The 12,237-nt window shown below is 40.1% G+C and overlaps 1 protein-coding gene across 2 annotated transcripts in view; it reads left to right on the top strand.

Annotated features, from left to right (window-relative positions):
• CADM2 (cell adhesion molecule 2) overlaps nucleotides 1–12,237 on the top strand; it is a 431,199-nt gene that overhangs the window by 331,529 nt on the left and 87,433 nt on the right. The window contains exon 7 of one of the 2 annotated variants that reach the window (XM_088442731.1): nucleotides 6,143–6,256. The exons of the other annotated variant lie outside the window; for it this stretch is intronic. Within the exon in view, the coding sequence (XP_088298857.1) occupies nucleotides 6,143–6,256 (114 nt within the window). The remainder of the gene's footprint in view (nucleotides 1–6,142; nucleotides 6,257–12,237) is intronic. 2 annotated transcript variants of the gene reach the window in all.

The raw sequence follows: 12,237 nt of genomic DNA, 5'->3' as shown, positions 1-12,237 counted from the left end.
ATCTTTGTATGCCAGCCTCACGTACGCAGCTGCTTAGTCGGAATTAGCAGTGAAAAAGAGATTTTTATTAATTGTTGGCACAGATGCTGCTTGGACCCACCATGAGAATATTGGTAAATTGCCACAATATAACCTGTTTTATTGCTGAGATAAGCAGTGTGACTGCGAATTCCGGGTCAGACCTCCAATCCTCCGGCGTTCGGGTGAGTATTTTTCCCCTTTCCTTAACCCTAGTCCCTACCCCTAACCCTCCCTCTAACGCCTAACCCTAACCTCCCCCCGCCGTAGCCTAACCCTAATGTCTACAATTCACCTGTCATCATTCTGAGAATGTCGACACGTTGCCTGACTACATTTTAACTATGTCAGCAGCATCCCTGTCGACATTATGTTGTTGACATGGGGAATGACGACATTACCATTGCCGGCCTATCGGCTACATTCCCTTCACTTAAATCTGCTAACAGTAGTGAAAATGGGCAGTTAAAACATTTACTATTATTCCGTGGAACAGAATTTCCTTTATTATTTTTTAAAGTGGTTTTACTTGTCCTATCGCACAAAAGATATGACTAATAGTAATTATTGGATTTTAAAATGGTGAAGATGCATGGTCATGATGCAGACTCTCAGGCACAAATGCTGTAAACAAGAAACTCATTCTATTATGTATCAGAGCTGTTGATTTCCAGTGGAGAAAACAGTAAGAAATGTAAATAGCAGATTAGCAAAGAAACAAAAACATGATGACCAAAAACATGACGACGGGTAAGTAAAGCATACAGTAGCTTCTTTTAAACATAAGAATTTGTTTATTTACTGTATAATCATTTTCCTAATCCAGTGTTTGGTTGATAGGGAGATGTATCAAATCGTGGTAAGAAATTAAGTAGAGAGCGATAAAGTACCAACCAATCAGTCAGGGGCATAACTAGACCTAAGGGGGCCTCACAGCAAAATTTTCACGGGCCCCCCCAGGTCTATTTTATGCCCCTGCACGCTGATTAGGATACCCAGCGTTAGGAATACTAAATGAACGGAAAATAAGTTCACAGAATAACACTTGTGGTTGGAGAGGCGCTTTATATTGCCAGGCAGAGCTGTGCAGTGCATGAACAGTTCACTTGTTGACATCCCCACCACTATGATTGAGGATATATTTGATCTGAAAAATGTCAGTGTGAGATAAACACCAGGCAGGCTGCACACAGGTCCATACCGTTTGTAATTGGCGCAGCTCCTCAATAATAACGGAGTGGTTATAACTTATAAGAAGAGAGCTGTGTGTTTTGTGACTATTTTGGAAGCTTCATTGCTAGAAGAATATCAGAATAAATATATTTTCTGATCATTATACAGGGAAAAACAAACAAACTTCGTAGTTTACTGGTAGTGAGCAGCAGACGTCCTGATTCGGTGTCGAATTGCAAAACAAGACATTTATAAAGGCCATTATATCATTTATATGTGACTTGGCCCCTAAGTCCCTGGCCCGAACACACCCTCCTCACTCCACTCTCCTCGTTTCACCTGCTCCGTAAGAGAGCCGACCCGGAGGGCAGATGTGCCTGCACAGCACACTGCTGGAGGACGCAACCACGGCTAGCCTGGCACCGTAGGTGTAGATGAGGGCCGGACCCCAGAAGTGCCGCACCCCCCAGCACCTACGGTAGTTATGCCAGTGCAATCAGCTTCTAACTGTCATTTATCAAGCACAGCATGTAAAATATTGCTTTAAAGCTGATTTATCTCTCACCATGGTTTGATACATTCTGTATCCTCCAATATCACCAAACATTGGATGTGATTTCCAGAGCCAAACCGCTTGTAGTTGGGAGGCTGAAAACTGCAAACCCGCTAGACCACATGCAATTTATGCCAAATTACATGTAACTAAGAGCAATAAGGGTACTGTAGTTGCCCAGGGTAGAATGCATACTGACTAACACATTTTGCATCACACCCACTTCCTAGTGAAATAGGCAGGTCTGGGAGGGCGTGGGGACTGATGACATGACTCCCAGCAATTTGCATCTTTGTGGCCCCACCCTTGTGTGCAATGTTGCTATTCGCCATAAACACAGAATTTACATTGCCCACCCCCCAGTATTGCCCACCTGCATTTCCCCTCTGGACACTCCCGGAGGAGCAATATATAAAATCAACAACTATGGCACAAGGTACCTGTCTCCAGCTCATGTGGTGCCTGGAATGGCATTGTGTGCGCCCTGTGCTCCTGTTTTCTGCTCTGGCTTCTTCTGTGTCATCATGACATATGACACAAGGCTGAGGAGGCGGCATGGTTGCTACCCCAGTGCCACCTGTCTCCAGTTTATGGGGTGCCAGGAGAGGTGTTGGGCACTCCCTGGCTGCTCTAGTCTGGTCTTTTTTGCGTCATCATGATGTATGGCACAAGGCTAAGGAGGCTGTATGGTTGCTACCACAGCGACCCCTGTCTCCAGCTTATGGTGTGCCTGTAGAGGTACCGGAAGAACGTTACGTTACGCCAGTGCCCTACAGTATATACTTTACATTTCATTGTTTTAGTGATATCATTTATGGTATGAGGCTTTTGTTTTCCATAAATGGACTTTGGTGGACAATTGTCTCTGCATTAATGGTTCAATTATCAAGTTTAGAGTTAAAGACCATAGACTTATCTCATATGATAATACAAAAAGTAAAAATATTTTTCACAGTTTAAAAGTGAAATCTATCTGAAAAAATACACCTGTTTTGTATATTACATGTATGTATATATATATATATATATATATACTACCGTTCAAAGTTTGGGGTCACTTAGAAATTTATTTGTTTTTGAAAGAAAAGAACAGTTTTTTTTCAATGAAGAACTTTAAATTAATCAGAAATATACTCTATACATTGTTAATGTGGTAAATGACTATACTACCTGCAAACGTCTGGTTTTTAAAGGAATATCTACATAGGTGTATAGAGGCCCATTTCCAGCAACTATCACTCCAGTGTTCTAATGGTACATTGTGTTTGGTAAGCACGTTAGAAGACTAATGGATGATTAGAAAACCCTTGAAAACCCTTGGGCAATTATGTTAGCACAGCTGAAAATGTGTTTGCTCATTAGAGAAGTTATAAAACGTGGCCTTCCTTTGAGCTAGTTGAGTATATTGAGCATCACATTTGTGAGAGTTATACTCTCCAAATGGCCAGAAAAAGAGAACTTTCATGTGAAACTCCACAGTCTATTCTTGTTCTTAAAAATGAAGGCTATTCCATTCGACAAATTGCCAAGAAACTGAACATTTCCTACAACGGTGTGTACTAATCCCTTCAGAGAACAGCACAAACAGGCTCTAACCAGAGTAGAAAGAGAAGTGGGAGGCCCCGGTGCACAACTGTCCAAGAAGACAAGTACATTAGAGTCTCTAGTTTAAGAAATAGACGCCTCACAAGTCCTCAACTGGCAGCTTCATTAAATGGTACCTGCAAAACGCCAGTGTCAACATCTTCAGTGAAGAGGCAACTGCGGGATGCTGGGCTTCTAGGCAGATTGGCAAAGAAAAAGCCATATCTGAGACTGGCCAATAAAAGGAAAAGATTAATATGGGCAAAAGAACACAGACATTGAACAGAGGAAGATTGGAAAAAAGTGTTATGGACAGACGAATCGGTTTGAGGTGTTTGGATCACACAGAAGAACATTTGTGAGACACAGAACAAGTGAAAAGATGCTGGAAGAGTGCCTGACGCCATCTGTCAAGCATGGTGGAGGTAATGTGGTGGTCTGGGGCTGCTTTGGTGCTGGTAAAGTGGGAGATTTGTACAAGATAAAAGGGATTTTGAATAAGGAAGGCTATCACTCCATTTTGCAACGTCATGCCATACCCTGTGGACATTTCTTGATTGGAGCCAATTTCCTCCTCCAACAGGACAATGACCCAAAGCACACCTCCAAATTATGCAAGAACTATTTAGGGAAGAAGCAGGCAGCTGGTATTCTGTCTGTAATGGAATGGCCAGTGCAGTCACCAGATCTCAACCCCATTGAGCTGTTGTGGGAGCAGCTTAACCATATGGTACGAAGAAGTGCCCATCAAGCCAATCCAATTTGTGGGAGGTGCTTCAGGAAGAGTGGGGTGAAATTTCTTCTGATTACCTCAACAAATTAACAGCTAGAATGCCAAAGGTCTGCAATGCTGTAATTGCTGCAAAAGGAGCATTCTTTGATGAAAGCAAAGTTTGAAGGATGAAATTATTATTTCAAATAAAAATCATTTCTAACCTTGCCAATGTCTTGACTATATGTTCTATTCATTTTGCAACTCATTTGATAAATAAAAGTCAGTTTCCATGTAAAACACAAAATTGTCTAGGTGACCCCAAACTTTTGAATGGTAGTGTATATATTTATTTTAATAATCACTAAAGCACTGCCATTTAGATATTTTATTCAGAATTACTTTGTTGTTATAGTTTTTGGAATATGTGTGCTATTACTATTTATATTACTTTGTTGTTATAGTTTTTGGAATATGTGTGCTATTACGATTTATATTAGTTTGTTATAGTTTTTGGAATATGTGTACTATTACGATTTATATTTTTATTGTTAGTGTGTTGGGGGGGATATATGCCATTATTGTCTACTTTAGAAAACTAATTTCAGGTAGACTATGAAAACAACACTTACGAGCATGGCGTTGAAGAGCCTTTGTAGGCTGAGAGGTATGTCATAAAATTGACTTACGTTCAACTGTAAATGTACACCAAGTGTGTATAACAGTTAGAGTAGATAATGGGAGGAAGGTGCAAATATGTGCTTTGAACCAAGAATTTAAGTTTTGTAAACCATGAGCAGTTGTTGTTACAGTAAATCTGCAATGGTAAAAAGCTACAAAATTGTCAGAAAAGTCTGCTCTTTAGCCCATGATCACACCAGCAGAAGCTGTTTAAGAGAGATGGGGGCCCATGTTCAGACTACTTCATGAGAAGTAGCCCCTTCATGAGAAGTAGCCATGACTACTTCATGAGGGCCCCTTCCTCTTTGTGGGGCAGTAGCCTACTGTGCATGCACAGGTCTCTGGTAACATGGTGCCCGTGCCATGGTCCTGATACCTCTACTGTGCATGCACAAATCTCTGAGAAAATGACCGCCACGCCACTCTCCCAGTGATTTGATCTGCTATGAAGTGGGCAGGATGCGAGAAAAGTGCTCACTCTTCTGGGGGTTACCCAAAAAATTGGGAGCCTCCAGCAGATCTCGTGAGAGTAGGTAAGTATGTTATTAACTCAACATATAATAATAGTAGTAATTGTATTATTATTATTATTAATAATAATAATATTGTAGCTATTATTATAATTATTACTATTTGGAATTACAAACAATAGTATTGAATTAATGATTAGCACTTTTGCATTGTTGAAATATTTACTTGTTAAAAAATAATTTGCAAATATACTACATGAATACAAAATGTAATGACCGCATAGTCTTTCCAGATCTGATACATAATTGTCAATAATAGATACTCCAGACCCTCCCCCCCCCCACTACTGTAAATTTCATTGATTAACTAAAAAAACAAAAAACAAAGTGTGATTGTTGCCCAGACTACAGCCAGGAAATTACAGCATAATGCACTATATAAAAAATATATGCAGTAACTTGCTTCTTAGCTTTCACTGATATAAACCTGAGGAAGGCATTGCAGGTGAAACATTCATTTTAATATATAATTTCCATCTTCTTAGCATGTTATTTTCTTGTTTGTCTCCCACTTCTACCCAGCATGTTGTTTTATCCACATTTGATCTCCACTGTACAATCCATTGTAAATGGCACGGATGAAAGCTTGGTTCTTGTCAATTAAACTCACTCTCCATTGCTACGACTTGTATTCTGTACCGTACCCAGTAATTTAAATATGCCAAGGCTTTTTACACTTTGGATAATAAACTCCTATAATGTTAAATGTACAAAAGAGAGTGATTTAATATATAAAGAAAAGACCAAGTGTCTGAGTCACTTTGCTTTAAGCATGTCTTTGTTAATGTATGTCTACATTACCCAAGTTAACCATTGTTATGATTTTTATTTTGTATGATATGATTTTGTCTTTATGTTTCATGTCTCTTTTTATGTTTTCCCATTGACCAGATATCCCCAAAACTTTATTTACAACCTCAATCATCCCCCTTTACACCACTGCAACAGTCACAACCTCTGTTACCATTACAACCCGCTCAACCTCATCCGCCTCCAGCATCAAAGGTATGTCCGTTCTACCATACACCTTGTGCCAGTAGGTTGCTAGAAATTCCAGATGCAGAGATGACACCATTATGTAAAAAAATGTTTTAGGGTTCTGTACATAGGTTTAAAATTAAATGACTTGCCTGCACTGTGTCTATAAGAGTCTTTGCACAGCAGACGAGTTTCACTTGGGAAAATCTAATTTCGTTCACATACTTTCCAACACTCTTAGTTGGAATAAACTTAATCCTGCCTTTGATACTGTATATCAAGCCATACCTGGCCTGTTTAACCCACACCAACCACACCTACATAGCCATGCTCACTTTCCAATAGACTGCACCCCACCTAGAGTCTGTGCGTGATCTGGAACTATTGGGAGGTATAATGTCTATTAATTAGTCTTGTTTAAAATAACTAGAACACAATATTAGTAAAGTTCTGAAACTCTGAAACCTATTGTTCAGAACCTAGTGAAAATTGTTAACTTTTAAGGCACAGTAAACTAATTACACGTTACTTGTAGCTTGGATGGTGGTGTCCCTTTAAGGTGCTTCAGGGGGAGTTGTATCAAACCTTCAGAAGAGGACAAATGGAGAAGGTGCCCATAGCAACCAACCAGATTCTTCCTATCATTTTATAGAATGTATTAGATAAATGATACAGTAGCTCAAGGCTGATTGGTTGCTATGGAGAACTTTTTTATTTGTCCTCTTTAGAAGGGTTGATACATCTCCCCCTGGGCCTATTACATTTTGGTTGGTTGGTTAATTAATTAAATAAAGTAAAACTCAGACTCTTAAAATGTTTAATACATTTGGAAAGGGTGTTGAAGATGTAAACCATATAGAAGCTGCAATTGTTTTTAATTTCTATTCATCTCTCATCTTGAACTATGAACTAGGGGTAGATGTACTAAGCCTTGGATACAAATAAAGTGGAGAAAGATAATGAATCAACCAATCAGCTCCTCCTGTAACTGTCATGTTACAGCCCCTTGTTTGAAAAATGACAGTTAGGAGCTGATTGGTTGGTAATATATCTCTCTCCGCTATATCTCTCTCCGATTCTTAGTACATCTACCCTCATCAATGGGCTAATGGCTTAACTAGCGGCTAATTTTTAAAATTGTTTGTATATTTCTTAGTATGCACTCAGTGATGTAGGTAATGGAGTTTGACACATTTCAGAAGTTGTAGCAACAAGATGTAGGTGCCTGCCCTGCAGCAATGTTCTGCTAGCTTATTGATTGGTTGAATATAATTGCTTTGGGTAAACCGTATGATCAACTAACTATTGCACAGCAAGTTTCTCACATGATTCATGTCTGCCACACTACAATAGTATTTCTGTTGAATGGGCTGGGTTACTATGGTGTAATTGTAGCCAGCTTACACTAATTGTATTGCTAGTCCTGCACAATCATGTTCCATCTGTGTTTACAATGTATGATTCAAAATGCTATTATTCCTTTATCAAACTCTAAATTGATTTAGGCCGCACAGTTAAATTCTGTAAAAACATTATTATGATTTTGTTTTGCCACCAGTGAACTCGTGGAAAACTTTGTGATGCAATTTTGGTCATATCTGTATAATTTAATTCTCCTGTCTAATGTAACCTCCAAACTAAATTGATGCCTGATCTTTTTAATAATTAATCTAGTGCTCATTCTCCGTTGCAAAGCTACAGTAGCAAAATAGTCATTGTATTCACAATTTTGTTACTTTTATTGCTGTAGGTCACACTAGTATAAGGTAGGTTTGCATTTATTTAGGTGGGATGGCACAAAGGTGGTTTACTTTTAAGGGGAAAAATGCAACTTACATATATTAAATAAATCATAAGGTATAAAATGTTTAGTTTTGTACAACAGTAATATGAAGCTACTATTTATGGTACTATTCTAAATATGAATTTTGGTATATTATAAAGGACAAAATAAAAAATGTTTGTATGACATATATAATAATAATAATAATAATAATAATAATAATACTACAGTAATAATAATACTAATAATTATTATTATTATATTTATTGCCAATTCATGTACAAGATTGGGGAATTAGAACAATATTGTGCCTGAAAGAATCCCATATTTTTTTTATTTCTGAAATAATGATAATTATTCAAAGATTATAATCTTGGGCAGGATGAATAACATGAGGATGTATATTTTTAGTGCATAAGGATATCATATTACATACATTTTGATTCTTTTATGGCTTATCTCACACATTGTAACCTATATAGTGCCTTCAAGATGACTGCCTCCACTGGTACGCCCATGGGTGGGATGAGAAATACTTGGAACTGGTAGTTATGTAAGGCTCTGCTTCTACCTTTATTATGCTGCAACTTCCCCATTTTGTATAATCTCTTCTAGGCGTTGCCTATTACACACAGGGTAACCTATGTAGAGCACACAAAATGGCTGCCTCATCTGGTACCTTTCGTGAGTGGGTTATGAAACCTGTAGAATTTATTACCCAAAATGGCTGCACCAAATCTGCATTAAGTTCATTATCCCTGTTTTGTTCACTATGGGCCTGATTCACTACCGATCACAACTGCGATTGCAGTAGCGATTACACACGCAGTTCAACTGCGATAGTATGCTAATCCATTGCGATCGCTATTCCCTCGCAGCACTACATGAGGACGCCCACTTTACTTATCACACATCTGTAATGTTTAGCAAAACTGCAAAACCATCGGTACAATCGAGTACCATCGCAGCCTAATGCACACTTGCACAAGATCTGACCTTACTCAGAAATTGTTAATTTCATCGCATGCTATGAGGCCTCAGGCCGTGTAGGGCATCGCAGTGGATAAATTATGCACGCCCCTGCAACGGCGTTCAACCGCACGTCAGCGTTTCTCCGACCACCCCCCCATCACCACCCACAAACTGCACTTCCTGTCACTCACTCTGCGATGGGTCTGCATAGTCACTGCGATTGCAGTCCCGATCGCAGTGGCCAGTTTGAGCACGCGCACTGCGATGCATATGCATGCACAGTACGCAACAATCGGCCGATCGCGTGCGTAATCGCCGTTGTGATCGGTAATGAATCAGGCCCTCTGTTCATTGTTTTTCAGTTTGTTCTCTTCTTGCTGTGATACTAAACCAAGTTCCTAGATTCCTAGAAACCCCCTTCCTGCCCGTTGCTCCATCACCGCCGGCCCGGCGAGCTGCTGAACAAAATAACTTTTTTAAAAGAAAAGACACTGGCTGGGCTGGCTGTAGGGGGAGCTGCAGGGTGCAAGCCCCTCCCTGTCAGTTCCCAGCGGCACCGTGACCAGCAATGTGAGTGGATGAGAGCGCTTGCTGCAGGGACACCATGTCCAGTACTGCCAGCGCTGACGAGTCCCGGAGTCGCATGACTTAGGTGGGGGTGACGGGGGGAGGATGATATTTAATAAATTATGGCAGATCACTGCTGTATTTGTGGGGGGGGGATAATATTTAAAAAATGAGACCAGAGGACTGCTGTATTTGTGGTGGGGGGTAGGATAATATTTAATAAATGATGCCAGAGGACTGCTGTATTTGGTGTGGGGGATAATATTTAATGAATGATGCCAGAGGACTGCTTTTGGCTCTGTATACGTGTTTTTTAGGTGAGTACTGCGGTGTGTGTGTCTGTCAGTGTGTGTGTATGAGTGTGTCTGTCAGTGTGTATGTTTGTATGGGTGTGTCTGTTAGTGTGTGCGTTTGTATGAGTGTGTCTGTCAGTGTGTCAGTGTGTGTGTGAGTAAAAGTGTGTCTGTCAGTGTGTGTGTGTCTGTCATTGTGTGTGAGTGTGTGTCAGTTACGTTTAGTTCAAATGATTGAAATTGAACTGGTAGTTTAAATTTTTGTTCGTAGGTTCTTGTTACACATTATGCATAAGCAAGTTCTACGCCTTGTTATTGGCGGCAACCGGGAGGCTTGCCTGCCTTTCCGGGGGTCCGGGAGCAGCACCCGATTTTCGGGAGGCTCCCGTCCGAATTGGGAGGGTAGGCAAGTCTGCCGTACACATGTGCTAAATGCTACCTGATGTCTGAATGAGTCCTTAACGGAATGTTTAGGAAACAGAAAAAGGCATAGTTGTTTTATTATGCTCGGAAAATTATATTGCGGTGTGATCATTGAGTAATCATTATTGTATGGCAAGAAAGGACGTTCCCTATTCCCCCCAATGTGCCTGCATAGATCGGGTTAAATGCTATGAACGCTAGCGCTAATTAGCCTGGAGAGCACTGACGCTTACAACACCTGTCTAACATCACTCAAATGCTCTTTGCAGCACCTTGGGCTAGCAAAGGAATCGCTGACAGTAAATAGTGTTCCATTAAAAATGAATACACACACTTTTGTGGGTGTCACAAGCTTTTGTGCGATGCTGAAGTAGTTAAAGTGTAACCTTTCGGATTAGGTTTAGAGCTGAGAAATTTCTGCTGAGTTTGTCATGGCAGATACGCTCAAAAATTTACAGCTATTATCAACTGCATTTCTTAGCCGGCTAAATGGCTCTCGCCTGACACTACCTTTAGGTTTAATGAAGGTGGCAAATGGGAAAAAAGAATTCTGATGAGAAGTGATAGGCATATGGTCGACAGCAATTATTTTAAAAGTGATACTACTTAAAGTGGGAAGCCAATGGAAATGGTAGCATTAAAGTGAGGGTGTCTAGGAGAAAATAGGTTTGGTTAACGATTCATTTAAACATGTTTCTGTACATTGCTCGGAATATTCTCATTTTTGTAAGTAGCAAGGTGAAATCTGATATGATGTCTTTTATGCTTAGGAGTTCATTTGGAACTCCTGAAATGCATTTCACTATACTGTCATCTTAGTAAATCCCATTGGCATGCCTGATTTTATGATTTCTTTTTTTTTTTTGCCTCAGATTTAAAGTAACTTATCTCAGGAAGCTCAGAGATCATCTCTAGGGCAGAATCAGCCGGTGGTCCATCTTCTCCTGGCTCACTATCATACACTGTTTTATCTTATGGCATCTGTCTATTACTGGTATCAAAATAATGTTGTGGAACCCTACCTATACGTTTTTCATTGGGCAACAAGATTTTGTTCTTTTCAAAACAAAACAAAAACTTGAATCCAATAATATAATAAAGAAATCTATGGAAGCACTTGGTAATTAGGGAATACAATGTTTGCTGTTAAGATAATGAAAAACCTTTAATTAGTCTGACATTGGCATCATCATCTTTCTCATCTGATCAAACGACGATCAGTATTATTCTGTTGAATGTGTAAATTAATGCTGAGATGTCTGCTATCGTGCTAGGCATGCCTTACTGGGAAAACAGATTCATCTCCTTTTTAACACGCTTGCTATAATTATACCTATACGGAGGTTGGTTGGTTTCAGAGATAAGTAATTTGTGTAATCTGACCAGGCCCATCACTAGAGGTGCACGTGCAGTGCCGCCACCCCGGGCCCTGTGAGTGGCACCATCGCTAACCCATGGCACCCGCCTTTGGCTTGCAGGGTGTCCGGGACAGCAACCTGCAGCCTGAAGTGTGCCATATAGTTCAAAGGACGCTCCAGGTAGTGATGTCATCCTTGGGGTCAGTAGCCCCACCTCTGTGACTAGACGTTGTAATGTCACATGTTAGGGGGTGGGGCTAGCACAGGGTGGGAAATTGCCCTGTTATGTTGCTGAGTCTGGCATATCACATTGGAATACCTCCGGCTACAGAAATATATAAATAAACCCACTATGTGCTTTGATCTAAATCCGGCTAGGGGGTACAAACTTGTACCTTGGTAAAACGGTGTTACACTGCAGGTGGGGTCAGGTGTGGTACATTTAAAATGTGCAGACAGAATTGGAAATGGGAGGGTTTAACTTTAAAACAAAGCTGCCATGGTTCTTTAATGCACAACATGGTTTGTCTAAGTGCAAATGAAAATACTATATATGGGGACTGATGTCTCCTTCCACTCTTATGAGACTTTCACGACTCATCAGACCTTCAG

Source organism: Taudactylus pleione, unplaced genomic scaffold, assembly GCF_031769625.1.
Source record: "Taudactylus pleione unplaced genomic scaffold, aTauple2 ptg000316l, whole genome shotgun sequence".
In the NCBI taxonomy this organism is placed as follows: Eukaryota; Metazoa; Chordata; class Amphibia; order Anura; family Myobatrachidae; genus Taudactylus; species Taudactylus pleione.
The sequence above is the reverse complement of the archived record's forward strand: the minus strand, read 5'-3'. Positions and strand labels throughout refer to the sequence as shown.